The sequence below is a fragment of the Nyctereutes procyonoides genome, unplaced genomic scaffold (genome assembly GCF_905146905.1).
Source record: "Nyctereutes procyonoides isolate TBG_1078 unplaced genomic scaffold, NYPRO_anot_genome, whole genome shotgun sequence".
Lineage (NCBI taxonomy): Eukaryota > Metazoa > Chordata > Mammalia > Carnivora > Canidae > Nyctereutes > Nyctereutes procyonoides.
Genome location: NW_026575049.1, coordinates 41,583,254 through 41,595,924, shown reverse-complemented (window position 1 = coordinate 41,595,924; position 12,671 = coordinate 41,583,254). Strand labels below are relative to the sequence as shown.

The 12,671-nt window shown below is 39.0% G+C and overlaps 1 protein-coding gene across 1 annotated transcript in view; it reads left to right on the top strand.

Moving 5' to 3' along the window:
- Positions 1-1,221: 1,221 nt before the first annotated feature.
- IL18R1 (interleukin 18 receptor 1) overlaps positions 1,222-12,671 on the top strand; it is a 34,364-nt gene continuing 22,914 nt past the window's right edge. The window contains exons 1-2 of the mRNA XM_055329437.1: positions 1,222-1,366; positions 10,990-11,233. Of these exons, the coding sequence (XP_055185412.1) occupies positions 1,222-1,366; positions 10,990-11,233 (389 nt within the window). The remainder of the gene's footprint in view (positions 1,367-10,989; positions 11,234-12,671) is intronic.

Genomic DNA, 12,671 nt, shown 5'->3' with positions numbered 1-12,671 from the left:
GGGGCCCTGGAAAACCCAGACTAGGTTGGTAATATCCGAAGTCACTGGGACATGCGGTTAATCCGTCTAACCTCCTGAACATCAGGGCTCAGCCTACCTGAAGGTGCGCAGAACCCTTACATTAGCCTACAGCTGGGTGAAATCCTCCAGCACGACGCCTAGTTCATAATAAGCTGTCGAATATCTCATTTATTTGATGGAATAGTATACGGAAAAGGAGGAACAGTGGTCGCATGGGGTACAGAATGGTTGTAAGTGTATCTGTTGTTCACCCTCATGATCCCCAGGCCGACTGGGAGTTGCAGCTAGTGAGGGTCAGAGGGCATATCACTAGGATGCGAAAGATTCAAATTCAAAGTGCAAAGTATGGTTTCCACTGAATGTGTAACTCTTTTGCACCATCATACAATCAAAAAAGCATAAATGGAGCTGTCATAAGTAGGGATTTTGTGTATATATATATATATATATATATATATGTATACATGCAGATATGCATATACATCTATATATATAGTTTAAAGTATTATTTATATAAATAGATGTCCAGGTGTCTGCATATATACACACATATATGTGCACCCGTGCACACATGAATAATTGGTGATACAGCATCCATTTTTCCAGCTAGTATAATTTCAGACCGTAAAACTTGCCCTATAATTCTTTTTTTTTTTTTTCTAAAAAAGTGAGAAGAGCTAAAATAATTGGTAGCTTTTACAAATTAAGCACTTATCTAGCATGGTATAGAAAACTTTTAGATGCATTATTTTCTCTCAATCTTCCTGTAGGCTGACTGAAGTAGGCACTATCATTATGCTTAATGAAAGGAGGAGAACCAAAGCACAGAGATGTTTAGTCATTTATCCAAAGGCATCCAGCTTACTAAGTAATAGATTACAGATTCGCACCAAAATTTCCCTGATTCCAAAATCTTTACTTTTAATTTGAGGTGCTTCCAGGAGTTAGAACCCCAAGCAAGTTGCTTTGCAGGTTAGGAGACAAACTAATGACTGGGTGATCCCTGTCAGGTATAGACACGTGAGGTTATTGTATTAATTTCACCCTCTTCCCTTGTTCTATTCTTGGGAGCCTCAGCAAACACTCCTTTTGGTGCTGTGCAGTGCTGGGATCTCGGGCGCACTTCTCATCCTGAGGACCTTGAGTGGCTTGGGAGGGTGTACATTTGGGAGAAACTGGGTTTATTCAGGTTCTGGGATAATGCGACTGCTAACCAACCCTTCTCCTCCCTGCCAGCACAAAAACACATACAAAGGCTGTGAGCAAGAGCTCTGGGAACACAGAAAGACAGGGTCCCAGGGCGCGGGGATGAATCCAGGGGTAATGGGAATGCCGCGTGGTGCAGGTGTGTGGACAAAGGCTGTTTGGGGCACTGGCAGTTGGAGAGCTTCCCTGAGAAGGTGATCATTGAGTCAGGTTGTAAGAATTGCAAGGACCCTGCAGTTAGAAGTGGGAAGGGTTCGGGTAGCAGGACTAGCACAGGCGCAGGTGGAGTGGAGGAGGCCTAGGGACGCCACAGAGATCTGTGTGACAAGGACTATGAAATGGGAATGATTCTCCTGGCCTTGCAGATGAAAAGCCTAATTCAACATAAATTCTGCTTTCCTTAGAGTGAAAGCATGTGGAAGCATGTGTGTGTGTGTGTGTGTGCATGTGCACCTGTGTGTGTTTTATGTCGAAGATCATTTTTTTCCTCTTTGCGTTCGTTGTTTTATCATCTCAATGGTTGAGTGAAACACTTAGGCACCGAACACTGCAGAGGAAGAGTTATTTTACAAATCACTGGTGTTAAGGTTTTCCTCAAGGCAATTTATCTTAGGAGGTGCTCAATTTTGATTTGCTGGGTAGAGTGATTTACATCGAGGAGATCTACATCTATTCCTGTGTGAGTCAGTGTAACGCTCTATAATCTGGGCCAGTTCACTGGTCAAGTCTCAGCTTCCTTCGCAGAAAGAACTCAGCCTCACAACTAAGAAGGCTACCAAGAAGTAGCCTTACAACTATGGGCTTCTGTGAATTAGGTTTTTTTAGAAAATGGTCACTTTTATCAGGGTAGGGTATATGAACAGGGCAAGTGGGCAAAACCTTCCAGGATGAGATTCAGACACTCCGCAGGACCCTGGTCAGAGAGAACGGTTGGCTTGCCCTTGGTCACACGATTTTTAGAAGAGAACCTTTTTCATTTAGGGAAAACTTCATGCCATTCAGTGATTTAGGGGAAGTTTGTGAATGTTCTTTGTGTGTGTGCACATACATATCTACATACATATACATCTGCGTATGTGCACATATACTTAATATGTCTTAAATAGTGAATTATTATTAAATGTGTATTTATGATATATTAAATGTACTTTTAGGTACACAAAGAAGTCCGCTAGATTAGTGTCTTCCTACCGTGGTTGCGTATTAGAATCGCCAGGAGGATTTTCAGGTGTCTGGGTGAGGACCTAGGTATTGTGATTATTATTTAAGATCCAGGGTAGAATGAGTGCTCTAGACTTCACATCAGTTGTTAAAACATATTTTCCAAGATATCATGCTTTAAGGAGCATTTCAAAGGTAAGATTATGCAGATGTAACAGTGGATCAGATGATCACCTAAGACACCAAACTTTATATATTTAATGAATTTAATGAATTCATCAATTCAGCAAATAATAAACATAAAATAAAGTATGTCAGTTAGTGATGAGTACTATGAATGAAAAAACAAAGCACAGTGGAAGAGGAAAGAGTGGTGTGTGTGTACATGTGTGCAAGCACGTACACACACATGCTTGCATACATACACACGCTTGCATGTATTTGTACCTGAGCGATCATGCTGCTAGATTTCCATAGAATGCTTGCAGAGAGCCCTTACATTATAACTATGCTTTCAGCACATTGTAAAGGGAAGATGGGACTTTTAAATTAATTATAGAGAAATAATTAGTAGCTCTTTGAGAAAAAAAATTATTTAGACCTATCTTCATACCAAACAAGAAGATTAATTGTTAATGAATAAAAAATTTTAATGTTAAAAAAAGCCCCTAAGCCATAAAAAGGAAGAAAGCATACCTTGAGTATACACCAGACCACTGAGGGGAAAGGAGTGACCTACATGCAAAAGTAATGGAAAAATCACCAAGAAAAAGCATAGTGGGGTTGACTGCATAAATATGAAGTCTCCCATATGTGAAAACAGCAAAAGAGGAATTTGAAGGGTAAATTCAATAAGTTGAAAAAAAAAAAAACCCGCTAAGACACCTAAGAATTGGACCAAGGTGTAAAAAAATAGTTCATACACAAGGGAATAAAATAGCTAAAAACATATATGCTTAATATTCTTTTTAAAAAGATTTTATATATATTTCAGAGAGAGAGAGAGCATGAGCAGGAGAGGGGCGAGGGGCAGAGGGAGAGGGCGATGCAGACTCCCCGCTGAGCGGGGAGCTGGAGGCAGGGCTTCATCCCAGGATCCTGGGATTGTTATCCCAGGATCATGGCCTGAGCGGAAGGCAGACCCTTAACTGACTGAGCTCCCCAGACACCCTTATGTTCTGATTTATAGCAATAGAAACGCAGGTTAAAAAAAAAAAAAAAAAAACATGAAACACCATTAACCAATTTAAAAAGAGAATTAAAGAATGAGAATGCAGGATGCTTATGTGGGTGTGATAGATGGATATTATCTTGCACAGCTGAGGAGTATGAATTATTACATTTCTAGAATGCAGTTTGGTAGTATGTGTTTATCTCATTTAAAATGTATTCTTTAAAAAAATAAAAATAAAATGTATTCTTTGATCATAGATTGTATTGCCATTGTCATAACACCAAGAAAGGTAGATAAATAACTAACATTTAAGTGATACTTCTTATGCACCAGATACTTTGCAAAGGTAACTCATGAAGCCTTCACATCAGTTCTGGGATGTAGTATTGTTATTCTCTTTCCTAAATAAAGGAACTAAAGAGCAGGGAGGATAAGTGACTTGCCCAGGGTATTCAGCTGGTAAACAATAGGATGAGGATCCAAATTCAACCAGTTTGGCGCCAGAGGTCATGCCCCCCAAACTGATCCATACCCTTTGACACAAGAAGATAGTCATGAGGTTATTTTGTAATAAAAATATCTTATAAATTATAATAGTCCTGTATCGGGGGATATATGTAGCAATTAAGGTGATGTTAACAGAGATTTTTGTGACACAGGGGAGTGTTCATTTATTACGTGGAAAATGCAGGATATGAACATTTTGAATATCTGAATTATTTGAAAGTCATGTAGAAGAAGTACAAGGCAACATGTTAAAATATTATGCATATTGAGATCATTTTCTTCTTTTCAATCTTTATTTTATAATGGCATCATATATTGGGCACATAATACTTTGGAAATAAAAAAAATTGGAAGAAAGAAAGGAAGAAAGAGAGAAGAAAGGAAGGAGGAAAGAGAAAAATTGAAAAATTATGGACCGGCAAAAAAATCAATAACAAACATAATACTGAAAAAACCCCAAACGTCCTTCATGCAAGAAATTTAATATTTATATTCTATGTATATTTTATTAATACTTACTAATCTGTGACATTTCCCAGAATAGCTTTTCTTTTGAAAATGAGTTCCATTATTTAATAACTTAATCTTTTAAATCCACAATAAGTACATTATAATTTATATACCTACAGAGCAGCCCAAATATCAGCTACTTTGTATACTGGGATCTTAACATGTTTCATATTGAAATTCAGAGTTAACTCATCAGAATGCTGGATTATTTCATGGTAAATTTATTTCTCAGTAGACCTTGAAAATTAACAAAAGCCAAAACCAAGAAAAAACAGCAGTGCCCTTTATGAGGCTGTGTCAGTCTTAACCAGAGGAAACACTTTTCATTCTATTTGAGGTAAGAGAATAGATAGTTAATAATAAATGTATGAAATATGTGTGGGTGGGGGATTGATTTCAAGCCACATAACCATAGAAATATTCTAATTTGAATAGTTGGTACTTTCCATACATTCTTAACTCTTTTGTCTTTACATTATTATTATCTATTGGAAATTACAGCAGAAGCTTTGTGATGTTATTCATAAAGATTGATGTAAGTAGTTTGATGGTTTTGCTGTTAAACTTCATCCAGGATTTGAACATTAACAGCCTTTTTTTTTTTAAGTATGGGAGGTGAGTGGCAGTTGGTAAGAGAATCATTTGGGACGGAGAAACTACCATGCATCCAGAAAGCTTTCATTGCTTAGGCTGATCTAATTACTCAATAATTTTGGTGATAAGCCTTCTTACTAATTTCCATTTTGGTAATGAGCAGATAGGATCTGACACTTTTAAGTAACTTGCCTAAGGTTGCAGAGCTAGTCAGGGCTCCAGATGGAATGCCAACCCAGGGTTGTGTGCCCCAGAAAGTGAGCTTTTTCATCACGCTATGCTTCCTCCACCCAGTGGAGCTCAGTGTGTGTTATGCAGGGAACATGGGATTGCTTCTGAAATATTCATACTCAGTGTAAGAGTCCCACTGCCCCCTTCCCTTGTTCTACTCTCTAAATTTGTAATTCACGGAACAAATGATGGGTTGGAGTAAGGACTTAAATTCAATACAGATCTGAGTTGACGGCATCCATGTATATTAGACATTTGGAGTATAGGGAATTTCTGCTTCGTCTCTCTGTTTCCTAAAATAAATTTTTTTTAAATTTTTTTTTATTTATTTATGATAGTCACACAGTGAGAGAGAGGCAGAGACACAGGCAGAGGGAGAAGCAGGCTCCATGCACCGGGAGCCTGACGTGGGATTCGATCCCGGGTCTCCAGGATCGCGCCCTGGGCCAAAGGCAAGCGCCAAACCGCTGCGCCACCCAGGGATCCCTGTTTCCTAAAATAAACACATGTGGGTGTATGTGTGTAAATACACACACACACACACACACACCCATACACCTATACCCCTGTAACAAGTGTTAGTGCTTACTATGTGCTAGGCATTGGTCTGGACTCTTATGATGCAGTAATGAATAAAGTAGACAGTTTCTAGCTCATGAAGAACTTTGTTCTGAAGAAGGAAGATGGATATTTATTTATTTAAGATTTCATTTATTTATTTGAGAGACTGAGAGAGAGAGAGAGAGAGAGAGAGAGACAGAGTGAGAGAGAGGGAGCACAAGCTGGGGGAGGGGCAAATTCCTTGCTGAGCTGGGAGCCTGATGTAGGGCTCTGATCCCAGGCCCCTGGGATCATGACCTGCTATAAAGGCAGACACTTAACTGACTGAGCCACCTAGGCACCTGAAGGTGGGTCTTTAAAAAGTCAAGTGATAAATGAAGATCATGATGAGCATTCTGGTGTGATGAGAGAAAAAGGAGCACACACAGACACAAACACACCCCTATTTGGGCACACCTGCCATACATGTCTTGGTAAATTACAGACTGTCTATTGATAGACCAGTAGGTTCTCTGGAAATACTTTTGTCTTCAACTTTGATCTTTGAGGTAAGATTTAGTAGACCAGGCTCAAAGTACAGCAGACTCTCTTGTATTAGAAAATTGCGCTAGTAGGAAATTTTCTGGATGCTGAAATTCATTACCTTGAAGTTTTATGAATTCTGTGTAGCTGAAAGTTCTGAGAATACTTGATGACTATATTAAAGGATGTGAAAACTTCCTGCACTGATTTCTTTTTAAAGTCTGTGTGCCAGAAGATTTTTAAAAATTCTCCTTCATGACACAGGTGTGCTTTTGTTTGCAAGTTTGGCCTGAACCTGTCTTATTCCATTTTCCAGAGAAAGCATTGGAGGCAGAATCCTAAATATGCATCATATAGAACTACTCTTGACACTTTTGGCGCTTATGTTTACAAGAACCTTAGGTAAGTAATTATAGTCATTCACAAGCATACTTAATTGGTAGTCTAGAGGGAATATGAAGGTTTCACTTTTTTATGCGGAGGTGTCTACTGAAGATGCTGAATTTATTAAAATTAGTGGTTTTGAATTTTATTTTGAAAGTTACCACCCATTTGGTGCCCCTGGCATAAAGAAAAAAACGTTCATAGAAATGATATCAAATAAGAATTATATGGAACTACTGAAAAAGAAAACATTTAGCCCTTTGAGTTTATGTAGAGAGAGAAGGATTGTATCTGGAAACAAATTACATTTGTCAGAGATGAAAATCTGCTTTATGTTATTTAAAACTGAAGAGTTCACAGCCATCGTTATTATTGATTTTTAGAAAGTTTTACACGCATTATTTTTCTCCAAACATGAAGGCCAAGAGTGATTTCATTATTTAGGTAGTGAAGACAGTGAGTGGGAATACCTTGCAGGGCTGGGGGGAAATATTAAAGTTAGAAGGACTATGTAAGAAAGACTGCATAGACCGGAGAAAACACGTAGGCTTCATATCAGGTGGCAAGTACTAGTTTTAACTGAGCGGTGATGGCTTGGAGACTTTTATCAAGAAGGATTCTGTGGCTTCATAGGATCCTTTGGAGAAGAGATGCATGACTGAATAGCAAGGTTCTCCTTATGCTTTGGAGGAGCAGGTGGGAACAGAAATATTAATTTGCCTTGATCTGTTATCTAGGAAAGGGTAACACATGAGCCCATATCTCTACTTTGAAAATTACTGCTGAAGAGATAGGGAATTTAAGTGAGTGATACTTTCAAATAATTCCAGTCCAATATTTACTGAAGTGGGTCCATGTTTGTTGGAATGCAGACAATGCAATACTACCCAGATGTTAAAGGAAGGAGATAGATCTGCTGCTTTTGATATGGAATAATCTGTTAGAAACTGCTGGGTGAAAAGCAAGGTGCAGGAAAGGGTGCATCATGGGTGCCTTGCTCTATAGACATACACTAATAACCTTGCTCCCAAGTTACAATGAACTATGTTTCAGGCTGGAAAATAGCCATGCAATCCATTCTAAAGGGTTACTAAGGTCCCAGCAATTTGTCCTTTCAGGAATCGGAAGAGTACCTTTCATAAAGGTTTCGCTCTAGGCAAATATGACAATATTCTACATGAGGATTCATTTAACCTAGTAGAAGCTGAAAGACAATATCCTATTTATTGTCCAAACTCAAGGCAATTTCAAAGACAGACATCATTTCAAAGGGTCTAGGTTGTTGACCTTGCTGGATTCTTACTCTCTGTTCCTGTAAGAATGGGAGTACCTGTTCTGGGCAGCCCGTATACCTGAATTCCACTCTTTTTTTTTTTTTTTCAATGAAAACTCATTTCCTTTTTTAAAAGATTTTATTTATTTATTCATGAGAGACACACACACAGAGAGAGAGAGAGAGAGAGAGAGAGAGAGAGAGAGAGAGAGAAAAGCAGAGACACAGGCAGAGGGAGAAGCAGGCTCCATGTGGGGAGCCCGACACAGAACTCTACCCCAGGTCTCCAGGATCAGGCCCTGGGCTGAGGGCGGCACTAAACCACTGAGCCACCCAGGCTGCCCTCAAAACTCATTTCTTTTTTTTTTTTTTTCTCAAAACTCATTTCTATTCAACAACACCTATAGTGTTAAGCATAAGATTAGGTAGCTGAAGCCACTAGCAGCCAGGGAGGTGTGAACGGAGTATGGTCAGTAATATTGTAATAACATGTGGTGACTACATTTATCATGGTGAGCACTGAGTAATGTATAGAATTGTTGATCTCCAACCATCTACCCCTGGCGAGTATGTAATCCAGGTTAGGTTTCAGCAAATGATAAGTACTCCCCAAAAGAAATGATGAATGTGTCTATCACAACAAAGACACAGATATTTTATGGAAGTGGTTTTTTTAAAGGTAGGCTGAAACATAGAAAGAACATATATATTCAACAACAACAGAATGGATAAATTGTCAAATATGACAACTATAAAAACTATGAGAAAAAGAACAAATCACTGCTTCTTGCAGCAACATGGATGCCTATCCAAGACATGATGGAGTAGGGAAGAATCCAGACACAGAAGAGCACATACTGTAGGATTTGTGTACTTTGTCTTATGTATAGTATATCTCTGAAACAGGAAAATAAATTGTTTTTGACATACCATCCTTTCGGATGTCAATTAAAACTGACACCAACATTTACACGTGTATCACAACTTCTGTGTTAAAGTACTGAAATGTAAAATGGAGTTTCTATAACAACCAGCAAACACAAGGTTGATATTCATTAACACTTGTACTTTGAGGTAGATTTGACATCCCATGTTTTCAAAGAATTCTTCTATCATTTGAGCCACTTCCTTTTTACATTGTGGTTAACAGCATCAGTTTAAACTAGACAGTTGTTTTGAGAAATAGACCCTAACTATAAAGAAGGCATTTTCTTCATGCCCTCAGAGAAATACTCTACTTAATTTAAGATTCTCATTCTCAAAATTCAGTTAAAGGGTACTGTTTGTGGGGATGCAAATTAGTGCAGCCATTGCGAAAAACAGTGTGGAGGTTCCTCAAAAAATAACGAATAGAAACGCCATGCAATTCAGTGATTTCACTATTGGGTATTTATCCAAAGAAAACAAAAACACTGATTTGAAAACGTACATGCACCCCTAGGTTTATTGCAGCATTGTTTACAATGGTCAAGATAGGGAAGCAACCCAAGTGTCCACCGATAAATGAATGGATAAAGAAGATGTGTTGTATATACATACATGCAATAAAATATTCCTCAACCACAAAAAAGAATGAGATCTTGCCATTCGTGACAAGGTGGATGCACCTAAAGGGTCTTATGCTGAATAAAATAAGTGAGAAATACAAATATCATATAATTTTGCTTATACATGGAATCTTAAAAACAAAACAAATGAATAAACAAACAAACACAGACTCTTAAATACAGAGAACAAATAGGTTGCTGCCAGAGGGAAGGTGGGTGGGGGGGATGAATGAAGTATATAAAGGGGAATAAGAGTGTAAACTTCCAGTTATAAATAAGTCACAGGGATGAGAAATACGCATAGGTCAAAATATGGTCAAAGTATGGTCAAAAATATTGTAATAACATTATATGGTGACTACATTTTTCATGGTGAGCACTGAGTAATGTATAGAATTGTCGATCAATATGTTGTGTACCTGAAACTAATATACTATTGTGTGTTAATTATACTTCCATAAAAGGCCAAGCTGAAGCCACCAAAGAATAGGATATGGAAAGGGTCCATGAGTGCTGATGTTGAACTATCAGATATTCAGAGGGAGGGGAATGATGATCCTGTTAGCTGAAAGGAGCAGATAAATTTCCAAAGTCTGAGCATCTGGGTTAATGGAGAAAGAGGGAAGGAGTGAGGGAGGGAGAGAGCGAGCCTGCAAGAGCGCTCAAGGAGGGAAGGAACAGATACCCAGGTTTGGAGTGATATTGTATTAATCAATTCTTGATGATCCACATGGTAACCCAGAGAGATGATGAACTCACACACACTCTAAGCTACATGGGAGTACCTTAACCAACCCCCTGCCTGCCCAGGGAATGGTCAGGTGAACTGACTGAGAGCAGGAGAAGTGACACTTCCGGTGAGACAGATGAGGAACCCTGAGGCCTCTAGATTTCTTGTTTTCATTTCCACGGAGATTACCCCAGCTAGAGATGTTTTGGGGTAGGTGTGGCACCACAGTGACGTCTGTGGCCTTCCTTAGGAGGAAGTTGTAATGTATAATATTTTCTTTGAAAAGATTTCACTACATTTCTCTGTCTTCTAGCTATGGTAGGTTAAGTTTTGGTACTGTCTGTTTGGGAAAAGCTGTTGGAAATTTTGTCTTCATTTATGTCCTGAGAGTGTCCTCATGTTGCAAAAAGTATTGACCCTGAAATAAGAGAACTCACAAGATTGGGACACTGAGATTGCTCAGGACTTTCTTACCAAGCTGGCTTATTCACCTAATGCATTAGGAAAGAAAAAGTTTACATTTGTCATTCTGTTTTTTTTTTTATTTTACTCTGCTAATTTTATGAAGAAACTTGTACTTCACGTTTTAACATCACTGCGGTCAGAGGGGAACCTTTCTATCTGAAATATTGCCCATCAGCATCTGAGCACAAGAATGACGCAACCACCATAAAATGGTACAAGAGCAGTGGATCACATGGGCTCATTGAGCTAAATTCAAGCAATTCACCCAGAATTATTCTGCACGATTATATTTTGGAGTTTTGGCCAGCTGAGTTGGAGGACAGTGGATCTTACTTTTTCCAAATGGGGTGAGTATAGCTTCTCTTGTGTTAGTATTTTTCATAGCACTCTTGGAATGAGTTCAGCAAATCAGATATACAACAATCTGAAAGGATAATCCATGTATTTACTCTCCCCTACCCTTCCTCCAACATGCATAAAGCCTTCATCATTGACAAATTAAATTAAATAGTTGCCCTTGTGTTTATCTTCTTAGTGATCTTAACAAAGGATTACCTTAATTTCTTTTAGGGGATCCTTCCCAAAGATAAGTGGGTACCAAATGAAAGTCATTTTACAATTCAGCTGCTCCCATTGTATAGAGTTGCTGGTCAAATGGAATAGGTGAAGGCTCCATAGTGAAGCCTTCAGGGTGTGGTGAAGGGGGGCAACCTCAGCTTCCCTGGGTGGTATCCTCAGACTGGGGAGAGAGGTCAGAATTGGTACTGACACATCCTAGTCCAGTTTTCCAGGGTTTGTAGAGTATCAGGGGGTAGTGTGAGTGAAGGGTGCAAGCCAGTCACAGACCTACAGCCAGGGCCAGCAAGAGAGGGGAACACAGAAAGAGCTTTGCACCGCCTTCCCAGGACATACCCCTATAGCCTCTGCCAAGACACTCATAATCAAGAGTCATAAGTTCTATGAAATGAGAGAAACTAACTGAATGTTTCAGTGATTGTCACTGAACTAAGTTCTCTTTATACTTTATTTGGTAAGCTGGGAAGGAGTAACTGGGACAGGCGATGTTCTATGTAATGGCTTATTAGGCTTGATGGCATGGTGTTGATCTGGCACATTTGTGGCATTGTGTAGTACTTGCATATATATATGAGTATGTGTGTATTTTTATAGAGATCTGAAACTGGCTGACCTGTGGAAGATAGCTCAGGGCCAGGTGAGTGAGTGATGGTGGTGTGCTATCAGATGTAGTAGATTTCTGGGGTGGGTCCTGATCATTATCAATAGTGCTATTGAAAGCAGAGGGAGATAGTGCAGTGAAACCTTGTTATCACTCCTGTGGTTTTGCACAAAATGAGGTCATTTTGGTTAGTTTTTATACATAGGAACTCCTAGGAGTCAGAAAGAAATTCAAGAACTCTTTCATTGTTTGTTTTGACCAGTGAATTTTATGTGTTCATTTAAGAGAGATAATTCTAGAAATAGGTCACAGCTAGGTCTTTCCACACTAATGTAGAATGAATACTCACCAATGGGGTAAAAAAAAAATCTCCGCAATCTGGATTGAATAAGGGCACAATTTAAATGAAGAAAGCAGGGGTGCCTAGGTGGCTCAGTGGTTGAGCATCTACCTTTGGCTCAGGTCATGATCCTCGGGTCCTGGAATTGAGTCCCACATTGAGTTCCCCGGGGGAGCCTGCTTCTCCCTCTGCCTGTATCTCTGCCTCTTCCTGTGTCTCTCATGAATAAAAAAATACGATCTTTAAAAAGAAAAAGAAAGAGAGAAAG